The 23965-nt window shown below is 52.4% G+C and overlaps 2 protein-coding genes across 2 annotated transcripts in view; one reads left to right on the top strand and one right to left on the bottom strand.

The window, feature by feature from the left end:
- C13H16orf96 (chromosome 13 C16orf96 homolog) overlaps positions 1–379 on the bottom strand; it is a 72428-nt gene extending 72049 nt beyond the window's left edge. The window contains exon 1 of the mRNA XM_061209852.1: positions 112–379. Coding sequence (XP_061065835.1) covers positions 112–144 — 33 coding nt within the window. The 5' untranslated portion in view covers positions 145–379. The remainder of the gene's footprint in view (positions 1–111) is intronic.
- On the top strand, positions 375–22948 carry CDIP1 (cell death inducing p53 target 1). The gene is made up of 6 exons (XM_061210134.1): positions 375–615; positions 20537–20620; positions 21198–21303; positions 21438–21593; positions 22339–22612; positions 22734–22948. Exons 3-6 carry the CDS (start codon positions 21219–21221, stop codon positions 22843–22845), a joined length of 627 nt encoding a protein of 208 aa, XP_061066117.1. The 5' UTR covers positions 375–615; positions 20537–20620; positions 21198–21218; the 3' UTR covers positions 22846–22948.
- The last annotated feature ends 1017 nt before the right edge of the window (positions 22949–23965 follow it).

The raw sequence follows: 23965 nt of genomic DNA, 5'->3' as shown, positions 1-23965 counted from the left end.
ACAAAGACCCCACGCCCTGCCACGTGCCTCGCGTGGGCCGAAGGGCTCCCGCTCTCGTGAAGTCACCAGGGCTAGTCACGTGCCTCCCCGAGGCCCCGCCCCTGCACTGACCTCATAGCCCCTCCTCTGACCGCATGGTTCCATCCCTCGCTGTGACGCTACGGGCCTCGGCCCTGCTCCAAAGTCAACCCGCCTCCTTCTGACAGACGCGCGACTGCGAGCTGCGGAGGCGGCTGTTCTTGCTGCTGCGGCCGCCGCGGCTGCCGCGGCGACAGTGAGTCGCCTCGACCATTCTAGACGGCTTCCCGCGGAGACCCCTGGGAGCAGGGCTGGGCACTCGCGGCCCGCGCGGGGAGGGGTACGACCTCGTACCGCGCAGCCCCCTCCCCGCCCCCGCCCGCGGCCCCCGCGCGGTGCACGCCGGGCACTGTGGTCCCGCTGGCCCGCGGAGCGCGTTTTGGACACCCGGAAGGACTACATCTCCCAGAGGCCTTTGGGCTGGCGGGGGAGGGGGTGTGCGCGCAAAGCCCCGCGGGGCTGAGGGTCTTGTCCTCCGAGCGCTTGGACCCGGGCTGTCTCGGCGTTCGCTCGGCCTTGGGCTGCCGGCCTCTCGAGGTAAAGGGACCCCGGGGGCGGCGCAGCGGGCCGGTCGCCTCCTCCCAGGATGCTGATGCGATCCAGAGCGGCCTTGGGGTTTTGACGTCGTACCGTCGCTGGGTTGGCCGGCCACCCGCGGGGCTGCGGTGACAGCTTAGCCAGGCTTCGGCTGGCGGCGGGCTCGGTGCCCCGAGGGCTGCCGGCCCGCTCCTTGGATCCCGCTATCACGCCTCCCACATCCTCTGCGGAGAAGGTTGGGGAAGTACCATCCCCAGTTTTCCGCAGGGGCTGTTTCCTCAAGGAGGGGGGGTCGGGAGGAGGGTCCCGGCGACAAAGAAGCCTCTGCTGAGCTCCGTGGTGACCTTGGCAGGCCAGGCGGGCCCCGCGCGGCTCTCCCTCCCCCGCCCGCCCTGGTTTGCCTACATCTGTAAATCTCTGCGCCCGCTCTCGACCGCACACGCCGGTGCCGAGGGTGGAGACAGTGACCTGGCCTATCTTTGGGCCCAACCTCATGCCATCGGGGACTTTGGTGTAGTTGAACTCACGGCGTCATGCGAGCCCGGGTTTGGGCACTTGACTTATTTAACGGTATGCGTGTTTCTGCTTTCCTCTAAATGTTCCCAGGAGGCCTCTCAACAGGTGTCAGGTAAGGAGCAAGAGGCTATAAGTTTCTCCAGTATGGGCCTAAGATCCTCTGCATCAGAGTCATCGGGGCCCTCGTTAAAAGGGCCGATTCCGGGGACCCACCCCCAGAGGTTCAGATGTAGTAGTTATGAGATGTGCCCCAGGACTTTACTTAATAAGTTCCACAGATAATTCTCGGGCTCATTTGGGGTTGAGAACCTTGGTCTTAGTGTGAGGAGGATGGAAGACCTTGAGCATAGGGTTTATACCAGTTTCGTGTGTGTCCTGTGGGCTGCTGGGCAGGGCAGTGCCTAGCAAGTGTGACCTTGCTCCTCCGTGCTTTGTTTCTTCCCTCAGGGCTGATCTAAGAGTCTGGTGGGGAGAGGCACACCAGCTCTGCCTTGCCCTCTGCCAAACGTTTAATTATGAAAAGTTTCAAACGTACAGGAAAGTTGAAGAAATTCTACAGTGAATGCCACCTAGAATGTCCAACATTTTATTGTACTTTATCACAAATCTAACCATCCAGCAGTCCATCTGATTTTTTTGTTTTTATGTGTGGCAAAGTAAGTTGCAGATATCGGTCTGTCCCCCCCTAAATAGTTAAACATGCATATAATTAAGTAGTCTTAGAATTCTTCTTGTTTTTTAACTAACTGCATATTTGAGAGTCATTCTCTCTGCCTCCCGCCCCTGAGGAGCTGAGGACTCTGGAGGTTTTTCTATAGGATGGGCCTCTGGAACCAAGAAAGAGCTTTACATGTGCTCTTGCAAAGATTTGAAAACAGCAGGCCATGGTTCTAGAATCACCCTAAGAGCAAAAACATGGACTGTGTGACATAGAATGATACTTGAGGGAACAAAATTGTTCTGAGGGGGAACTGATGGGATGTGTCCCGATGGCTGGGTCGCCCCATGTATTGCGTCGGCAGGAACTGACATTAAGTCGTCAGCTTGCAAGCCATTCCTGCTCTCTACACTATAAGCTTTCCCAGTTTGAATCTGCTGGTTTGGTGTGTTTTCTAAAGCCCTAGGGGCACAGGGCTCCGTAGCCCAGTGAACAAGCTCTGAGTCCCTTGGGCCCAGGGACTTTATTCCATAGCCACAGACACCAACCCTAACCCTCTTCAGTGGTCTGAAGGGGAGAGAAGAGACAAGTCCTGTGAAAATTTGTCTCCACTTTCAGAAACACTATTCAAAGGGCACGGACGTATTTGTACTCATATAGGACACAGTCAGGGAAGTGTGGCAGTTAAAGTCATGGCATCTTATATTGATGTCTCTGCCCTGAGGAGGAGGGAGGCAGTTGTGCCAGTGAGAAGGCAGCATGCAGTGGGAGCTTGGCCCTTAGTGGGGAGGAGAGAGGAGGAGAGCCAGGCTGGCAGTGGTGGCATGAGGCTTATTGTGCCCCACAAAGGGACTTGGAAGTGGAGTGCACGGAATGGAAATGTGCCAGTTTCTAGGATCCCACAAAGGTCTTCGTTCTCTCTTCTCTGCGTAGTCAGGACTCTCCCAGACACATCTCCCCTGGAGGTGGTAGAGGCTGCAGTGCAACTTAGTGCTGCAGGGGACAGGGGGCACCTGGCTTGGGACCTGTGGCAGGCAGAGCCTCTCGCCCTGAGAGGGCCACGCAGACCACGCTAGAGGCCTTTTTGTCGCTTGCAAGCTGTGTGACAAGGCATTTGCCCTTCCAGAGCCTCAGTTGCTGCGTCTGTGGTAGGTGAGGAGCAACACCCAGATGAAGGCCTGTCTCTGCTGTAAGCGCTGAGAAGATTAGGGTCCCCTAATATGAGACTGAAGACAGCACGAAACCGTGCAGTGCAGGGTGAGGAAGGCCAGTGGCGTTCTGATTCTTTCCATGAAAGCGGTTGTGATGTGTTTTTGGTAATGTTGGATCATTTTTCCAGAAAACATTTCTCATCACCTTTTTGGTACTCCTGATCTGTGGGTGCTGTGAGCTCCTGCGTGGTCTGTCCACAGGGTGATCCAGACCATCAATTCTTACCACAAGGAGGTGTCCAGTAAAAATTGTGAAGGTGCTGGATACATAATGTGTTCAATAAGTGTTGATTCGGTCTAAACTCAGATCTGTTTCAGTGTCTGTGTTTTTCCTTCAGAGAAGGAAACAGAGGCCAGGGAAGGTGGAAGTAGGTAGGGAATGGCGGAAGGGTCTCCCTGGGTGGGGTTTGAGGAGAATTCTAACCTGTTATTACTTCAGGAAGACGTGAAACGGTTGTCACAGTTCTAATTAACATTAAGAGCAATAGTCTTACAAGTTGGGGAAACAGCAGGGAATGAAGTTTTGTCTGCAGTGTGTGCCTTTGTATGTGCTTTGTTCCCACCGGACAGAACTCTCACCTGTGTTTTGTCATTGCATGCAGTGTCAGCTCTGCAGATGTAGCTCAGGCACCTTTGAGTCTCACGGCTGAGGAAGCAGCCAGAATACCAAATGACTTGTCCAGGGTTGCCAAATAATGGCAGAGCAGAGCCCCAAACCCAGCTCTCCTGAGACAGCAGGGTCTGAAGGGAGATGGGGGCTCCCCGGCCCCCTTGTGAAAACTGCTCCCTGGACTCGACTGTGACTCAAGAAAGGGTTTCTTTTCTTGTCTGGATTTTTGGCACTCTCATCGGGAAGCCAGCACACTGCTTCTCGGCTGAGGCTGTGCTCTGGCCCAGTGGCTGTGGGTTAGGGACAGCATGGGAAGCCTTCCCTCACCGACCTGCTTATTCAACACACCTGTGCCAGGGACTGAGCTGGGTCCCAGGAAAATGAGGGGGAGAGTCCCAGTGTTCTCCAGTGGGGTGACAAGAGTGAGGGACAGAGGATCCCCACCGCAGGGAATTACAGAAGAGGCTCCATCTTCTGGAAAGAGGGTTTGGAGGCTGAAGGAAGGGTCGGTGGAAAGGTTCTTCGGTGGGGGCGGGGTTTGGTTTGTTTGGGAATGGGCAAGTTACAGTCTTGGGTGGCTGGAGTGTAGTGTGGTAGAGAGATCTGGAACACATGGCCAAGTCCAGACTTTTCCCCTTAAACCTTGACCAGTAAACCTTGACCTTAAACCTTGACCAGTAGATGAGCTCTGAGAGCTTTGTGAACCATGGCATTCGCAAGGCTTGCTGACAGGTCAGGGTTTAAGGGGCAGAGACAATTCTGGAACATCTCTCAGACGTCCATCTTGGGGACAGGGGTACTGCTAACTGAAGCAGGGCCTGCGGGCTGGGGGACAGAGCTCCTGCCGGGGAGTATCAGCCAGGCTGTGTTATCATCCAACTGGTCAGCTGATATTTGATCTGCTGCCTGGGGCTGTGGAGAGACTGGCCCCAAACACCACCCCTGCCCTCTGGGAGCTGCCGGTCTGCCTGGGGAGGCTGGGCCTTTGACCACAGTTCTTTCCCCCTTGCTCCTAGTGACTCTTGGTCCAGTCCTGGAACCCCTGCCCACCTCCTTGCGGGCCTACCTAGGGCCCACCTGGTCCCTGAAGCCTTCCCAGGGCCCCCACCCACAGACCGCCCCCTCTCTCACCTGGAGCACCTACTGTCATGTATTCTCATTTGGGTTTTGCTGAGTATCTTTTGCAAAATTTTTTCAAGTGTGAGCTGGCTTTCCAGCTGGATCTGCAGCTCCCTGAGGGCAGGGACCAGGGAGGTGAGTGGCCTCTATAGAGGGCCTATGAAATGTTGGCTGAATTAAAGAGTCAGGAATCTTAAATCTTTTCAAACAGGTAGTCACTTGAAAGAAAGAATAAGCAAACAAACTTGGGTAGTGATGGCTCTGCTGAACAAAATTGGCTAATCCCAGAGCTAGAGGAATTCTGTGTTGCTCACGTGACCACTTCTCAGCTCTGGCACTCGGGGCAGGCCTCGGTTTCTGTCCCCATGGAGGCAAGCTCAGGCGAGCTCGGGTCACCTGTCTACCTGCTTTGCCTGGGGAGTATGGGGGCCACACCGGGGCCCATTCCTCTGCGGTCCCAGTCACACTGGCCAAAAAGAACCTGTGCCCGCCGGAGGTGGGGGCCAAGCGCTGTAGGGTTCAGGACTCTCGGGGACCCACGTTAGTGCCCAGGCACAGCATGGGAAGCCCTCCATCTTACTCCTGCCCCGACTCTGCCCAGCCGCCTGCCCAGCCACGGGCGTGTGGACATGCTCCAGGCCTCTGCGCGGAACTGCACTTCTCCAGGACCTTTCCCCGGCCGTGTACGTGGCTCGTGGCTCTCGCCTCACCTCCGTCCTGTCTTTGCCTGAAGGTTCCCTGCTCAGAGAAGCCCTCGCTTCCCTGTTCCTCTGTCCTCCGTGGTGCGCCTCACTGGCTGACATACAATGTATTTTACCAGTTTCTGTGTTTTACAGCCCCTCCCCCACTGGACTGTGACATGAAAACTGCTGTTTCCCCCATCTTCAGGGCCTAGATGCGTGCTGGCTGTTTGTGTGTTGAATAAAATCATGTATGTGTCTGCCCTTCAGCTGTCCCATCTCTCTACTGGCTGGTAAGGCCTTGAGGTGTAGGGCCCGTGGTCTGTGTGTGCTCCATCCTCCCTGGAGCGGGGAACACAGATCTGCGTAGAGTTGAATTCCCTAGTGAACGTGCAGGGGTCAGGGCTGCAGTCAGCCGGCAGGGCAGAGGTCTCCGGTCCTGGTGCCCTGTGGAGGCCTTGGGTGGCACCAGGGGAGGCACGCAGGAGCCCTCGTTCTGTTCCAGGAGAAAGGGAGGGACTGGTCAGCTCACTTCACTTGTTTCTGTTTTTGTCCTGGGTGCAGTGAAATCCACGTACGCTCACACAGTGGAATTCCACCACGCGAAGCACTTTGTTGGGTGTTCAAGATTCTGCTTAAGCAAAATTTTGAGCAACATTTTGGAAAATGTGTGAGATAAGAGATGGGGCTGAGCCAGCTGCAGTGGGAAGGAGCACTGGTTTGAGACTCGACTCTTGTCTGAGCAGCTGGGCCAGGCTCCCCGTCAGGGAGCAGCCGGAGGGCAGGCGCGGCCGTCTTGCCCACTGTTATCTGCAGCACCGCACCCAGGCCTGCCTTCGTGGGTGCTTAGTAATGTCTGAAGACCAAACGTATGTCAGCTGAGACCTTGGACTTGGTGATCCCTAGAGACACTTGTGGCCTGAAAGGTGGCCTCTAGATGTATGAAACATAGAGAAATACGCACATGGCCGAAAATAAGGCAACCCCAGATACAGCGTGAGCTCTCATTTCCTCAAAGAGAAGATCCAAAATAATTCTGTCCCAAATGGCACAAGCCAGCTCTTTGGGTCAGATGTCCATTTAGAGTGATATGAATTTAGTTCAACTTCCATATACTGTTTCATGGAGTGTAATTTCACATGCTGATTAGATTTGTTCCCCACTCAGGTTTCCCAGGGCACTTTTCCGGCTCTTCCCCTTCACCTTTGTGGACATCGTGTCCTTGTCCTGGACGCTAGCCCCTCTGGATTGTCAGTGCCAGTCGTGTGAGCGCCCCTTGCTACACGTAGGAGCGTTTCCTCTGGAGAGTATCCCTGTACTGTTGTGTGTTCTTGAGTTTTTTCGTCAGTTCTGTACGCAGCTTCTTACCGTGTGCCCTTTCACAGGGTGTTTACGGCACATCTAACCATTGTAATTGTGAGGTCCTACCCCAGGAATAATTACTAGTCTGCTAGGTGTCTGCTGGCTTTGGGCTTCTTTCTTTTCACTGATTCCATCCAGGTGACCTCTAGAAGCGTGTCACGCTGGACTGGCTGCAGCTGCTGTTCTTCACCCAGCAGTGCTTAGTGTAAAAGAATTGAGAGACTGCCTGCAACAGGAGGGACTTAAATGATGCAGAGGCGCTCCCTCCTTGTGCTCACGGAAAATGAGCAGTACCTCCGGGACTCGGAGTTCACGAGGGCAGAAAGGCAAAGCCGTTCTCTTGGGAGCACAGAGGTTCCCCCACCCCCAACGGAATGGGGGGACTCGGGCAAGGCCCGGCTGCAGGCTGAGTTCCTCTCCTGGGCCAGCAAGGCCAGCAGGCCTTTGTGTCCAAAATAAGACTCTTACAGCTGGATGGGGACCTTGTAGTAGCCATGTGGCTTGGCTGCACTTAAGGCCCTAGAGCTTTTTCCTGGATCAGGATGGTGTATCTTGATCTCAGATAACCAGTTAAAGTAGAGTCAATCCAAAGACTGTCCATTTGTGTCAGCTCGTGTAGGTGGTGTAGTGGTGAGCATAGCTGCCTTCCATTTTGTGTCAGCTCAACAAAGGCAGAGTTAAGGACTTTTTCTTTTCAGGGTTCCACTTTGATTGCCTAAGCGATGGTTCTTTAGATTCATTGCATTTCTAAAATTAGTCAGCCTTCTGGTTACCAAGCCCTTCCTGTCCAGCAGGTGCAGATGACTTGTTTATCCACTCGTGGTTGCAGCTGCATCTGTTTTCTGCCCTTTGCTCCTCATCCCCCTCCTGTCTGTACTTCCTTCTTCTGTGTCAAAGGTAGAACATGCAGAATCCAAGCTCCTGAGCTTGGTCCTGCCTGGGAGGCGGCTCAGAGGGCAGGAGGAGACCTGTGCTCCCAGCGCCAGCTCCAGCTAGTGACCTCGGTCAAGCCCTGTGATGCTGTCAGTCTCAGTTCTGTCATGTGTCTATTGGAATTTTCTCACCTGCCTTCTCTGCCAGGTGACTTCCTGCTGGCTCTCCAGGCAGGGTCTCTGAGGCTAGAACTACCTCAGATGGCCTTTATGTCCCAGCTTCACAGGTCTAGACCCTCAATTTTACTGGAGCACTGGGAAGTGACTTGGTATAGAGAACTGACCTGTTACCAAATTCCTACAAAACGGAAGCAAAGACCACTCCAACTCATGAGAGGGGAACAGCCCAGTCCTTGGGTTTGCTCCTTGGAGCATTTCTTTCCCTACAGACAGAACTAGATTATGGTCAGAGACACCTTTTCTGGACTGAGGAGGAATACACATAAATATAGCACACTTATAGTGAGCATTTTGAGGAAGGAACCAACCAAAGGAGCTGCCCACCCTATAAAAACTAGAAACTACACAGAAATAAAAAGTTTATGTGTGTGTGTGTGTAAATAAATCATCCAAAATCTCACTGCCCAGAAAAAACCACCCTTAACATTTGGTGTGTAATCTGCATGTAAATACGCACGTCTCTCTGAGAAGGGATCGCACTGTACATGCTACGTGGTGCTCTATCAAGTCCATCTTTCTATGTCAGTAAAGGTAGATCCACATCATTTTGAGGGAGTGAATATAGTTACATCGTATAGGTTAACCAGATGGGTAACTAGTCCCTTTGGTTGAACATCAAGACGTTGATATATAGAAACATTTTTACATGTGAACCTTGGCTCATGTGTTCATTTATTTCTAGGACAAATGCCTCGAAGTAGAATTAATGTGTTAAAAAGAATGTACAGCAGTGAGATTGTCCTCCAGAAAAGTTGCATGAACCCACTGTGCTGTGGCCCAGGTGCCCTTGCCTCTGTCACGGGGAGTCAGAGTGGTTTGCCATGGCTCTGACCAGAATTCAGCGTGATGTAAATTGTGCATTTATGATTGTCATCATCACAGTTCCTAGAAGTCTTACTACTTTTTAGCTTAGAACCATTCTTTGAGTCCTATCTGCCTTTTGATTTTGCTTCTGATTAAGAGCAACCAATGTATTCTCTTTTCTGTTTTATTGTATACTTCCTTTTCCCACACTCTGCTTGCGTCTCCATGAATACAACTATTTGTATTTATGCAAACCATGATTTGTGTTTATTGAACACTATGTGACAGGCTCTGAGCTGCGTGCTCTTCATCCATGACCTCATTTACGCCTCATCACAACTCGGTGGGTCAAGGACGGCTGCTGCCATTTCACAGATGAGAAAACTGAGACTCTGGAACATTAGGTGGCCAGATGGGTGGGACCTAGTGCCTGGGTACCAGCAGGTGAGGAGTCTGCCCTTCCTGCTTGGCCTGTGACATCAGGGCTCAAGCCTCCCCGGGGAAGGGCATAGGCTGTGGTATTTGGAGCCATTGGCTTAGGCTGATGTATCAGCTCCGTTGAGCCATGATACTCATCAGGGAGAAGAGTATAGGGCTGGGTGGGAGGAGAGCAGACAGATGGGAGAACCAGATCTACTTTCTGGTCCTTTCCATGTCTTTAGCTTGTTTTGAAGTGTTTAGAATTCCCAAGGCATCAGATACACCCAGGTTCAAGCGTAAAAATAAATGGTATGCAGCCACCAGTGATGCTATCTGAGGGAGGGATTGTCTCTCTTGTCCTGCCTGCATCTTTAAGGACAATGGAAAAGGGGCTGAGTTCAGGATTTCCAGTCCTGCCAGGGCTGAACTTGGCAGCCTACGGGCCTGCTCGGCAAGGCAGTGTGAGCTAGAGGAAGCCAAGGCATTGGGAAATCCTAATGGGAGCTTTTCAATGATGGACCACTTGTTTACATACCTTCAGGCCCAAGGAGCACTATTTATTTTTAATGGTACTTGTTTTCCTTCCTTGTTAATAACTAACTGGAAATTTACGAATCACAAGTATATTCTGGCTACCTTGGATTTGAGAATTACTGGAAAACTAGCTCCTCTGTTTCTCTTTGATATTGAGGTCTGGCTGCATTTACTAGGAAACTCACAGTAACCCGGCTAAAACAAGTTAGTTTGTTTCTCACTACAAGATAGGTGAGAGAGGTGGTCCATTCAGTGCTGGAATGGTATCTCCATGGTCATCCAGGGCCTGGGCACCTTCAGTTGTCCTTAGCACGGCTTCCATTCCCAAGGTCACCTCGTGGTCAAGCATGGCTGCTAGGGCTGTCACATCCATCTTCCTGGCAGCAGGCAGGAGGAGGGCCTGAGGACATGGGCTCCATCTCCCCGCCGAGGTGGCTCCCTTTTAGCACCTTCCAACAAGAACATATGTCACTCTACTGTGACTCACTGGCCAGAACTTAAATACATGGTCACATGACTGTAAGAAGGGCTGAGACCATCTTAGCAAAGATACTGCTGCCCTGAATAAAAATGGAGTTCTGGGGTCCAGGTGGGGAAACGGAGGCGTGGAGAGATTATATAGGGTCATACAATCCATCGGTGGCGCTCTTCAAATTTTACTGCTGGTCTAGAAAGGAAGTCAGTGTCTTTGTTCCTGAAGGCTGAGTTGAGGGGGTGGTACATGTGGTGGGGGGTGGCTGCTCAGAGGAGAAGGGCTGGGGTGCTGCTGTGGGCTGCGTGGCCTGAGGTCCTTATCCTGCTTACTGGCCCAGGTCCTCTGTGGGGATCTGAGGTCTGTGCGCTGCAGGGCAGCCCCTGCGCCTCGTACCTCTGAAACAGTCCTGAGGCTCGATGGCTCCAGGCTGCTGTCTGGCCACCCACACCGGGCGCAGCCTCCTTCCTAAGGCCTTGTGACTCACTGTCCTGCCCCTGTTCCGTCCTCTTCTTTGCCTGCTAGTCTCATTGACCCCACCTCCTCCCCCCGGCTTACTTGGAGAGTTGCTCCCTGACCCCCAGAAAGGGTCTGATCTTTCTGTACTTTCACAGTGTACTTTCTTGTACACCACTGGTTTCACTGTGTACTTAGGTTTGGTGTTTCTGGTGTGTATTTGACTCCTGTCTCCCCCACTCAGTTGTGAGCTTCTGGAAGGCAGGGACCGAGCCACTCACTCCCTGACACTTCCCAGCCTGTGCCCAGCGCAAAGTAGGTGCTACACAATGCTCAGCACCAACAGACCGTTGGCTATTCCCAGAGGAAGTGCCGTCCCCCTCCAAGGGCCTCTGTTAAGTGGCCACCAAACAGACTGTCCTTAAGCCCACCCCTGGGAACTTGGGAGAACAGGACGGTAAGTGGCGTCGCCCAGGGAGTCAGCAGCCATCCCTGGTGAATAAGCCCCCAGCCACAGGGACACCTCACACTGCCTGGTCCTTCATGGTCCACGCAGCCTCTACAGTGGGCAGGCGGGCTGTGGACGATGTGGGCCAGGCCCCCTTGCTCAGCAGGGGCTGAGTGTGCTCCCCTTCCCCCATCCTCTGGGTGGGCCCAGGGGACCCCCCCAGGGCACTTGGCTTTCACCCCCGGCCTCCACCCTTCGTGGAGCAGTGGGCGCCTCCTTGGTTCAGCAGATGTGAGGCTGCGGGCAAGGCGAAAAGCTGCCTTTCAGTTTCCCCGGCAAAGCCCAAAGCCCCTCTGGCCAGACGCCTGGAACCTGCCTCCTGGGGACAGAGGAGCCCCTCTGAGGCCAGCTGGCATCCTGGTGCCATGGCTGCCGGAGGGTGGAGGGTGAGTTCCTCTGGTGGGAGGCAGTGGGCAGGCCAGCCCAGCTCTGGGAAACTCGGCCCTGCAGCTGCTGTCACTAGGGTCTCGGGTGGATGCCAGTGTCTGGGCAGAGTGCCCTTCCCGGGGCATTGTAGCCCATGGAGCTCCAGGGCAGTTGCCTGGAAGGAGCGATGGCCCTTTAGAATGATTGCTAGTATCTCTTCCTTTCCAGAAGTTGTCTTAGGGGCTTACAGAGCAGTTGGCCGCCACTTGGCCGTGCCGCAGTGACCTCTTCTGGGCTGAGCCGCTCAGGCTGGGCTTGATTACGAGTACCCCGGGATCCGGGGGAATGCACACCAGGATCCCCACTCCTATGGGAGCAGAAGCTGCCATAGCAGAGGCATCAGTGCCTGTTTTGTTTTCCTTCCCGTTGGAAGTTGTTCACAATAATTGACCACAATAGCAGGTGCCATTTATTCAGTGTTCTTGTGTGCTCGGCCTCAAGCTACTGCTCTGGGTGTTTTGCTTACGCTGTTTATTATAAAACTTGCTCCAACCCTGAGAGGTAGGCATGATTATCCCCATTTACAAACCAAGAAACTGAGGCTCAGTGAGGTCACACAGCTGGAAAGTGGTGGAGCTGAGTCTGAACTAGTCTGATGCCTCCTTAAAGCCTTGCACGTTGCAGCAAGCATGTCCCTGGGGTGGGGCCTCGGTGTGACAAACAGCCAGCTCGGAGACTCACCGGCACAGTCCACTCTCGGTCCTGGGACTCTCGGTCCCTCTGGCCCTGACCCTGCTCTGCCTGCAGGTACCCTCTTACCGGCTTGGGGGTGCCTCTAGCCCGGCAGCTCTCGAGAGGTGACGTGCAGTCTCCTGGAGGCTTCCTGAGACCTTCTAGGGGCGGAAGGTCAGAACTCTGTTTATAAGGACACCAAGACGTTACTGGTTATATTGCCTTTTTCGTTGTGTTGGCATTAGCATTGGCGGTGCAAGAGTAGCGGGACTTAGCTCTGCTCAAGGCGTGGCACCCAGCTGTGCTAGTCATTGTTGTGGTTGTGTTCACGCCAGTTTCATTTAAGAAAAAGCAGTAAAAATTATTGAGTTTATTATCTGGACCCTTGAGTACACATTTTTTTAATGTTCTGTGTGATGAAAGGACGCACATGAAGCATGCTGGAGACCTCAAGGGGAAGCATGTGTGCAGCTGTTTGAGCTGTGAGCTGAACTAGCGTTTTCATGGAGCTCCATATTTATTTAAAACAACTGACACACAGACTATGGTTATTCAGACTTGGGGATTTAGCAGACATTTTCTTGAAAATGAACAAAGTGAGCCTGCTAATTCAAGGGAAACAACTGACCTTTTGTTTTTGTATAAGTTGCCAATGATAAATTTGTTACTGTTTCCAATGATAAAATTTGAGCTTTCAAGTGAAAATGTCAGAATTTTGGAAAACTTGTATCTGCCACAGTGAGCTTGACAGCTTCCCAGTAGTTAAAGACTTTTCTGATGGGATTGGTGGTGATACTAACAATGTGATTTTTTTGAGGGAGGCATATCTTATAATGAGATGTGTTAACATTGCTAGATCTACATCATCAGGGCTCATAATCATGGACCATTATTTTCCAAATGACCCATGCATGCTGTTATAAAACGGGGCATGTGTAAAAGATCCATTCCAAATACAAGGTGGCCCAATGATTTTCAATGTAATAGGAAAAATTTGTTGTTAAAGATTCAGATTCCATATTGCAACTAACCTTTAAGAAGCTACTACCACCTGTCAGGTTTGGGTGTAGTGTTGAAGAATATCCACAATTAGCTGAGAAGACTATTCAGATACCTCTCCCTTTTCCAGCTACTTACTGTGGGAGGCTGGATTTTCTCATACTTCAACCAAAACATCACAACAGATTGGATGGAGAAGCAGATATGAGCATCCAGCTGCCTTCTCTTAAGCCCGACTTTTTTATTTTATTGAAGTATAGTTGATTTACAATGTTGTGTTAATTTCTGCTATACATATATATTCATTCTTTTTCATATTCTTTTCTATTATGGTTTATGACAGGATATTGAATACAGTTCCCCGTGCTATACAGCAGGACCTTGTTGTTGATCCACCCTTTATATGATAGTTTGCATCTGCTAATCCCAAACTCCCAGTCCTTCCCTCCCCCACCCCCACCCCCACCCCTCTTGGCAACCACAAGTGTTCTCATGTCTATGAGTCTGTGTTTCATAGGTAAGTTCATTTGTGTCATATTTTAGGTTCCACATATAATTGATATCATATAGTGTTTGTCTATTTGACTTAGTATGATAATCTCTAGGTCCCTCCATGTTGCTGCAAATGGCATTATTTCATTCTTTTTTTTTTTAAATTAATTTATTTATTTTTGGCTGCATTGGGACTTCGTTGCTGTGCACGGGCTTTATCTCTAGTTGTGGCGAGTGGGGGCTACTCTTCATTGCGGTGCGTAGGCTTCTCATCGTGGTGGCTTCTCTTCTTGCGGAGCACAGGCTCTAGGTGTGCAGGCTTCAGTAGTGTGGCACGTGGGCTCAGTAGTTGTGGCTTGCAGGCTCTAGAGCACAGGCTCAGTAGTTGTGGCACACAGGCTTAGTTGCTCCGTGGCATGTGGGATCTTCCCAGACCAGGGCTCAAACCCGTGTCCCCTGCATTGGCAGGCGGGTTCTTAACCACTGCGCCACCAGGGAAGTCCCTCATTCTTTTTTATGGCTGAGTAATATTCCATTGTGTATATGTACCGCATCTTCTTTATCCATTCATCTGTTGATGGACATTTAGGTTGTTTCCATGTCTTGGCTGTTGTGAATAGTGCTATGAACATAGGTGTGCATGTATTGTTTTGAATTATAGTTTTGTCCAGATATATACCCAGGAATGGGATTGCTGGATCATATGGCAGCTCTATTTTTTGTTTTTTGAGGAACCTCCGTATTATTCTCCATAGTGGCTGCACCAATTTACATTCCCACCAGCAGTGTAGGAGGGCTCCCTTTTCTCCACACCCTCTCCAGCATTTGTTATTTGTAGACTTTTTAATGATAAGCCAGACTTTTAAAGGGTTTGCAAAAATGTAAAACAATGTCCATCTTCTTATTAAATTTGTTTTGGAAAGTAGTTATTTTAAAATTTTATTTATGTTAACATGTAATGAGTTAATCTTTTTAATGAATAAATACTTCTAACAATTCCTTATTTTTTATTTCTAGTAAGGTAAGTATTGATAGATATAACTCACAAAAACAATCTTTTTGGAGTCCTCAATAATTGAGTGTAAAGGGGTTCTGAGGCCAAAAAGTTTGAGAACCGCTGCTCTAGCAGACCCTGGGGGAAAACTGATGTCAGAAAGTCCTCCTTCTGGGTGCGTCCTCTCCCTTCATCTCTGTCTCGTCCCCCACATCTGTCCTCAGTCCTCCAGGAACCTGCACTCATGTACAGATGCGTCTCAGCTCCAAACTGCCCTCCCTGCCCTCCCAGTCCTCCTCCAGAAGGCAGTGTGGGTGTGTTTCCTCAGCAGAGACTGTCTGGGGTGGGGGGACCGGGGGCAGGGTTGGCACCCCCATGGTGGTGTGCAGGACAGCTTAGACTACAGAATGGAGTTTGCAGCAGCAGCTGAGCCAGTGAGGGGTGTATCCTGCTGGCCCGGGCCCAGGCCCTCCCAGCTCCCACGGGGAGCCACCTGGGCCACCTCAGACTGCTGCCAGTTGGCTGGGCTCTGGCCCTGGGTCAACAGCAGCGCTCTCCACAGGGCACAGTGAGTAGCTGGGAGCAGAGCAGAACGCCAGAGCCGTTTCCCAGGGCCGGGAGGTCTTGTGCTTTTAACTCCACTCGGGAACATGGGGAGACCTGGCTTTGCAGAAAGTGCCCGGCCCTGTGTCCTACCCCAGAGGCCCTAGTGCCTGCTGCTCTGGGGAAGGTGAGATGAGATTGCAGCAGGGAGTGGGTCCAAAGACAGACAGACAGACGTGGAGACAGGCTTCATCTCACTTTAGGATGACCGGAATAATTCCCTCCTACATAAGAGCACAGGGGGTGAGGTGCTAGGCTGTGTTGGTTGTGGGGGCAGAGGCCAGATGCGGCTTTTAAGTGGCCCCATTCCATCCCCTGGTGGAACAGGGTGCAGGCCCTCCCTCTCCTCTCTCCCATGTAGGGGATGATGGTCCCAGAGCTTCTGGACTCCCCCTTGTCCCTTGGTCTGTCCTCGGCTCCTGAGGAAGCTGTGGGCTAACGGCGCGGATCAGAGTCCCAACAGCGCCTCTCAGCTTGCCAGCCACGCGCCCCACGCTGCCTCCCCGCCCTGGCCATAGTCAGGACATTCCTTTCAGGCCAGGCCTCAACCTGAAAATGCAGTGGAGGGGACACTGATCTCCTTTGTCAGTTTCATCTTCGGGGCCCCGTGACAGGTGCCCCAAGAATCCAGCCTCTGCCCTGCACACGTTTCCAGCTCCTGCTTAGTTCCAGCCCAGACTTCAGCTTTTCGAAAGTGCTCTGTCTCCCAAGGCCAGTGGCTTCTAAAGTAGGAGCCATCAGGGCTGGGGCAGCGGCACTTCGCTTTCATCCAGGGTGAAGTGGAAATTCCCCGGCATCCCCAAAACTGCCTGTAATCAGGTAAGCAGGAATTTAAGGCTCCTTAAAGAGGAAATCCATGAAGCCTGTGGCAGAGAAGAGTCAGCTCCCAGGTCCTGGGTGCCCTTCTTTGCACCTTACACCCACGTGCTGCTGGGGTCAGCACCTTGGCTGGCCAGCTGCTGAGCGGTCAGCTGGATCGCTAGCTCCCTTCTCAGAGAATTTGTATTTTATCAGTACTATGACTGGGTAATACCTCTGCATCCACCAAGTCCAGAGGGCATAAAGGGGTGTGCTGTGTAACATCCTCTGGGCCCCCCGGGAGCTCCTGTTTGGTTTACGATAGACTCATGACGGCTCTCAGACAACTCTGTTTCTTCACAGTCTGTAGCTACAATATCTAAACAGAAGGCTGAGAGGCCTGTCTCGGGTTTCAGGGGCTGCAAGTTGGCTTCATTGAGCTCCCAGGACCATGGGCCTCCCTCTCCTCTGTTGGGAACTTGCGGCCGTTCCTGAGCCTCTTTTAACAGACGCTCCAGCACCTGCCCAACAGTGAAGTTGCCTGGGCTGTGATCTCAGATTCCACGCTTGCACTTGTAGCTTAACTTGAGCAGTGTGCGTTTTTTTTTTTTTTTTTTAATTAATTAATTAATTTAGATTTTATTTATTTATTTATTTATGGCTGTGTTGGGTCTTCGTTTCTGTGCGAGGGCTTTCTCTAGTTGCAGCAAGCAGGGGCCACTCTTCATCGCGGTGCGCGGGCCTCTCACTATCGCGGCCTCTCTTGTTGCGGAGCACAGGCTCCAGACACGCAGGCTCAGTAATTGTGGCTCACGGGCCTAGTCGCTCCGCGGCATGTGGGATCCTCCCAGACCAGGGCTCGAACCCATGTCCCCTGCATTGGCAGGCAGATTCTCAACCACTGCGCCACCAGGGAAGCCCCAGTGTGCGTTTTTATTGGAAAACTGTTCTGCTTTTGGACACGTGCCTTTTTTTTTTTTAATATTATTGCATTCTTGAGGTTTTTGATTACACCTTAGAGACAATGCAGTTTTGTGGGAACACACACATTTGATTTTATATTGGGAGGCACTAGGGGAACTGGGGTTTGAATTCCTGAAATCTTCGTGAGCCATTTTTCAGAAACCTCTTTCGTATTGGAGGGCCCTGCCCCCCAGTCTCTGCCACAGTTCAGGAAGGCAGCTGCAGTGTGGTTGTGGGTGTGGAGGGGAGGGGAGGAGACAGGAGCAGCTGGGCCATGGTGCAGTCGGGGCCTGGAGTGGAATGAGTGTCCTGCAGCAGTGCCTGCTCTAGGTTCTGCTGGACACCAGGGGAGGCCTCTGCCCTGCGTGCAGGGCTTATGCCATCATTATGATGGTGGGATTCCAGAGTGAATTCTTGCGCTCTAGGAGATGACAGAATTAGATCCAGAGATTTTGGTGACAAGGCAGGCCATGTCTGCATTCTCAGAAGTGTATGTGTGTGCCTGCTCCCCAGACATGGAGGGGCTAGTTCCTCCCTCTTAAACCCAAAGGTGCTCAAGCGCCTTGCCAAGCACAGTGCAGCTCTTCCCGGCCTGCTCAGCAACCCAGGACCCGCCAGTTTCCTGGTGAGCCACCCCCAGAGGCATCCCTGATGGGCGGAGCATGGCAGTGTGCAGCAGGTGCCAGCCTGGGTTCTAACAGACTCAGTATATTAGAGTTTTCTGCAGACTCGAGTCAAGCTCCTTAAGGAAAGCTGCCTTTTTCTCCCATCGGGGTGGCTGTGGCCGCTGGCAGTGGCCTGAGCAAGGGTCCTCAGGCCCAGCATGCACAGCCAGTGCCCCTAGAAAGGGAACTTCTGTGACGTCCTCTAGAGGCTCTGCTGTTTACTGTTCTTGACCCTGTGTTATGAGGAGTCACCTGCAGGTGGGGGTGGAAGAGTCACGCCAGCGTCCTTGGCTTGGCTCAGCCTCTAATAAGCCATGGGACCTCAGACAGGTCCTGTCTTTCCTTGGCCCCCATGTCTTCAAAGGATAATTATAAGCAGCAACTCACAAGAGCTGGCATATAATTTATAAGCACTTGGGAAGATGTCCTCCCTCTTAGTGATCAAAGAAGTAAACATAACCAAGCGTCATCTTAACATTACAAATCATAACAGTAGTATTCAGAGTTTGCACTGTAAATCAGCATCATCCTTCACAGAAGGCATAAAATGTCCATACCCTTTGACCTAATAATCTCACTTCTGACAGGTTTAGCCCAAGGAAATAATCCAAGAAAGGGAAAGAGCATTAGCCAAAGGTGTTCCAGTTTTTTATGAAAGTAATAAGGAGCATTCTAAATGCTTTAATAGGGATTGGTCATGTAAACAGTGATGGGCCCATTTTTGGAAATATTAAAATCTATGGTCATGGAGTCTTGCAAGATGGAGGAAATATATGTGACACAATGTTAAAAGGATTTAAAACTTTGTCACAACGGCAACTATATAAAAATATAGGTGCCTATACATGCAGACTGGCAGGGACATGCAGAGACTGGCTGCATTAGGGTGATAAGGTTGGGCAATTTTGTTTTCTTTCAGTTTAATAGGTTTTATTGACATACAATAATCCACATACCATACGATTTCCCCATTTAAAGTGTGCAATTCAGGGACTTCCCTGGCGGTCCAGTGGTTAAGACTCCGTGCTTCCAATGCAGGGGGCACAGGTTCAATCCCTGGTCGGGGAGCTAAGATTCCGCATGCCGCAGGGCGTGGCCAAAAAATTAAAATATTTTAAATAATTGTGTGCAATTCAGTGGTTTTTAGTATATTCACAGAATTGTGCAACCATCATTAGTCAGTTTTACAACATTTTCATCATCCCTAAAGGAACTCCGTAATTGCCGTTCTATGGCCAGCCCCCCAAACCCCTGGAAACCACGAATCTGCTTTCTGCCCCTATGGATTTACCTGTTCCAGACATTTCATATATGGAATCATATAATATGTGGTCCTTTGTGTCTGGCTTCTTTCACTGAGCATAATGTTTTCAAGGGTCATCCAGGTTGTAGCTGTGTCAGTACTTCATCCCTTTTCATGGCTGAATAATATTCCACTGTATGGAAATATATATATATCTCCAGTTTGTTTATCCATTTATCAGTTGATAGACACTTGAGTTGTTTACACTTTTTAGCTATTATGAATAATTCTGCTATGAACATTTTTGTACGGACATGAGTTTTCAATTCTTTTGGGTATATACCTAGGAGCAGAATTGCTGGGTCATGTGGTAACTCTATTTTAACCTTTTGAAGAACTGCCAGACTGTTTTCCAGAGCGGCTACACCAGCAGCGTGGGGGGTTCCAGTTTCTCTACACGATACTTGTTATTATTGTCCTTTTCATTTTAGCCATCCTAGTGGGTAGGAAATGGTACCTTGTAGTTTTGATTTGCATTTTCCTTTTGGCTAACAATGTTCAGGTTCTTTTCATGTGCTTATTGGGCATTTGTTTATCTTTGGAGAAATGTATGTTCAGATCCTTTTGCCCATTTAAAAAAATTGGGTTATCTTTTTTGTTAATGAATTAGAAGAGTTCTTTATATATTCTAAATTGTACAGGTCCCTGATAAGATACATGATTTGTAAAAATTTTCCTCCACTGTGCGGGTTGTCTTCCCACTTTCTTGATGGTATCCTTAGAAGCACAAGTTTTAAATTTTGATGAAATCGACTGTATCTTTTTTCACTTTTGTTGCTTGGACTCAGTTCCTCTGGCCCTGCCACTGATTTAAATTTAATATTTAAACTTACTGACTCCAGGCTCCCTCTCCCCTGGCAGGATTGTTTGGGGCCCTCCATCCCCACATTGTTCTGAACTTAACACTGTTGGGCTCTAGGAGGGAGCTACACTAGGAGACTTGCTTTCACTGTATATATTTTTTATACTGTTTAGCTTTTTTTTCTAGTTCATATTATATCAGTTTAAAAAAATGAGTCTCACTTTAAAATGCTACTAATTTTTAGCCTTTTATGCTGCTGAATAGAGTGAAGGAAGTGTCTTACTAAAGGACACAGAATGCAGACCCAGGGGCGGGAAGATGGCCTGCTTCCCCCGCTTCTCCCCCAGTACCCGGCAGCAGGTGCTCAGTGGACCTTGTGAAGGAAATGACCAACGCTACCTCCTTCCTTCTCGCCCCATCCACTCCCCGACCAAAACAGCGCTGCTGCCGTGGGGAGAAGCCCTTGGTTCTGACTCCTTCCCACAGGGCATGTGGACGTGGGGGGGCTGCTCTGGGCCTGGTGGGGAGTGGACAGAAGACTGGCCGTGGCCCTGGGGAGACAGCAGCTGTGGGGAAGGGAAGGGGGTCTGAGGAGTGGGTAGGGACACAGGATGGCGCTGAGCTGGGCAGCGGGGGAGACACCAGACATACAGTACCGAGGGAGTGTGGCTGCGTGGGGCCAGGTGCCCAGAGCAGCCCTGCCCCGCTGCTGAGGGCGCTACCTGTTCTCCCCCTGAAACAGCTCCCCAGAACCCTGTGTGTCCGCCCAGGCCAGCAGTAGAAGGAGCCTCACCTGCCTGTCTCCTCTGAGTACCTGGGATTGGAGGTAAAAACTCTCCCAGACCCCCTCCCACAAGCAGGCCACAGTGCCCTGGTGTGGAGGCCAGCCTGGTGCTCCCTAAGTTGGAGGGGAGGAGAGGACCAGTGACCAGACTGCCCTGTGAGAAGCCCTAGATTAGGTTCCCGAGCTGCTGGGTTCTGTCCCCTTCCCAGGGCCACCCCACCCTCTGGTTTTCACAAAGGAAGTGTGGGTGACCCCTGAAGCTGGTAGTTTCTGGAGGTTGGAGGATGGTGGCTCTGGGCTGGGTTACCTCAGCAATGGTGGGGCATCTCCAGGGCCTACAGGGAGCCCAGTCTGCTCTCTCAAAGGAATTGGTCCCAGCCCATCACAAGCGTGGAGATTTATGGGGAGGGGAGTGAAAGGTGACCTGAGCCCCGAGGGCAGAGGACACCTGCAGGAGGAGCCACAGGAGGCCCTGTGTGCTTGGGCTCAGCAGGGGTGGCTCTGAGGATGACCACACACCTTGTGCTGCAGCCCCTCATCACAGACCAGTGCCTGACTGGCGGTGGGGGGTGGGGGGTGCGGGCTGGGAGCATACTTTGCATCTTGGTTTGTCCTCCAGGGTCCAGGAGAAGCAGCAAAGATGTCGAATGAGCCACCCCCTCCTTACCCTGGGGGCCCCACAGCCCCCCTTCTGGAGGAGAAAAGTGGAGCTCCGCCCACCCCAGGTAGGGTTCAGTGCTTGATTGCTGTCCCCTGCCCTTTCCAGCTGCCAGGAGCTGGTGCCTGGAGCAGCCCTCTGCCGATGGCCGGAGCCCTCTGAGCTTCCTCTCCCCGCCTCTCTGTGTCTCTCTCTGTCCAGGCCGCACCTCCCCAGCTGTGATGCAGCCCCCACCGGGCATGTCACTGCCCCCTGCAGACATTGGTCCCCCACCCTATGAGCCGCCGGGTCACCCAATGCCCCAGCCTGGCTTCATCCCCCCACATGTGAATGCAGACAGCACCTACATGCCTCCAGGTAAGCTGGAAAGGAATCCGCTTAGCCCAGCACCCAGCATGTCACCTGGGTTGCCAGCCAGCCTTTGCTGCGGGCAGGTAGTCTGTGTGGGTGTTTAATATAAGGGCGGGGGGCCGACAGTGAGTCTGGACCGTGGACATGGGAAGGTGCCCTAGAACACGGTACAGGTTCTGTGAGCCAGAGGTGTCCCGGGCCCTGCCAGGGGAGGGCTGGTTCCTGGAGGTGCTCCCAGGAACCTGAGTCCATGGTGGAGGCCTGGGATCCTGCTCACCCAGCAGCTCTTGAGAGAGACTACACAGGCTGGAGAAGGGCCCTGGTCAGGTGGGCTGGCCCCTGGCACCACAGTGCAGGACCTGATGCTGGTGGGGAGGAGAGGCTGGTGAGAGACAAGGCTTTCCCTCCTGTGGTCAAGGTCCTTGAGCACAGTTCAGTCCCCTGTGTGTCAGAGGCGAGGGAGCTCAACGCATCAAGCTAATAAGACCGAGAAGAGGAGAGGTTAGACCTTGTTCCCAGCTCTCTGCCCTATCTGGCTGGGCCAAGTAGCTTCTCTGTCTTGGTCCCCATGGGACAGGGACCAGGAAAGGCTGGGAGAATGTGGATGGTTACTTTGGCCCAGGGCCTGGTCCCCAAGGCTTCACCCTATGTCCTTGGGTGCTGGGGGCCTCAGGGCTTTGTGCTCACCTCTCACATGGGGCAGGTGGCAAGGCAGTGATCTGTCTTTGCTCCATCTTCCGTGTCATTCCAGGTTTCTACCCTCCTCCAGGCCCCCATCCACCCATGGGCTACTACCCACCAGGGCCCTACCCGCCAGGGCCTTACCCTGGCCCTGGGGGCCATACGGCCACGGTCCTGGTCCCTTCAGGGGCTGCCACCACAGTGACAGTGCTGCAGGGAGAGATCTTTGAGGGTGCACCCGTGCAGACGGTGTGTCCCCACTGCCAGCAGGCCATCACCACCAAGATCTCCTACGAGATTGGCCTGATGAACTTCGTGCTGGGCTTCTTCTGCTGCTTCATGGGGTAGGTGGTATGGCGCTTGCTGGGTGGGGAGGCTGAGCCCACCCACCACCACGCTGGAGTAGGCCCCGGCCCTCGGCGCCTTTTCTTCAGGCCTCCCTGTCTCTCCCCGTCTCCGATTCAGGTGTGACCTGGGCTGCTGCTTGATCCCCTGCCTCATCAACGACTTCAAGGATGTGACGCACACGTGCCCCAGCTGCAAAGCCTACATCTACACGTACAAGCGCCTCTGCTAACGGAGCCGGGACTGGACTCCCCACTGTCAGTCTGGCCCCCTGTGCTTTGCTCCCCGCGCTCAGTGGCTCGCTTCCCTGCTCCCACTTGGGGGTGGAAGCCGTTCCACCAGTCCGTCCCCTGGAAGTCTTGTCCTCTTCGCCTTGCCCTTCCCTGAGCATCTGACTCTTTTGGCAAAAATTGTTGGATTTTAGGCCAAGGGTCAGCAAGTGGCAGGGGGATGGCACTGAGCTTGTGTGCTGCTGGTTTGCTTGGTGTTTGTGATCAGAAAGAGAAGCAGGGAATGATCTCACATGGTCTCCCTGCTGGGGTCTCTTCCTCCATTTCTGAACCAGGTACAGGTTCGGTCCTGGGTCTTCCTGGGACCAAAAGCAGCCAGAGCAGTGGCTGGTTCCCTAGACCTGGGGCCTGCAGTGGGGCCTAGCCTGTAGCCACAGTCATTTCTGATCTGCTGGGCTGAGAGTGGGGGATGGACCCAGGCAGGCCTGAGTTTGTTTCTGGAGTGCTAGAGGCAGGTATGATGGTCAGAAGGAATGACTCTGGCCCTCAGAACTCAGGAACTCTTAACAGTGCCCAGAAGCCACCTGGGGTAATGTGGACGTTGGCACACCTGCAGGCCATGGGGTAAGAGATTGGGCCCTAGCTTGCCAAGAAGGGACTCTCCTCTGGCCCCTGCCCAGCTCCCTTTCCAGCCACACCTCTGTGAACCCCGGTCTTTGCTAGGGCAGAAGGAATGCCCAGGAGCCTAGCCCATCTGTCTATACCATGTCCTTGCTGCATGTGGGCACAACCTCTGTGGGGTGTGTCCCAGCTGGGACTAGAGGTGACAGAGAGGAGGGGCCTCCTTGCAGGCACACTCAGATCTGCAGTGCACTCTCCACGGATCCTCTTCCCAGTAAGCGCTGCACCCTTTGCCCTGGCTGGCTTGCTGTCACCTGTCACTGTGCTCGCTCCAACAGCGGGCACTGCAGCAGGAGCAGCTGTGGCACTGGACGGGGGACAGGCTGGGGACGAGAAAGGAGCAGCCGCAAGTGGCAGAAGTGCCCTGGTGGACACCAGCCCTGCCCTGGGCCTGAGCCCACACTGTCTATTTCCTGAATGGTTTGTCTGTGAACTTGCTCA

The sequence above is a fragment of the Eubalaena glacialis genome, chromosome 13, assembly GCF_028564815.1.
Source record: "Eubalaena glacialis isolate mEubGla1 chromosome 13, mEubGla1.1.hap2.+ XY, whole genome shotgun sequence".
NCBI classification, from domain to species: Eukaryota; Metazoa; Chordata; class Mammalia; order Artiodactyla; family Balaenidae; genus Eubalaena; species Eubalaena glacialis.
Note: the sequence above shows the minus strand (reverse complement) of the source record. Positions and strands in the feature narration are given on the sequence as shown.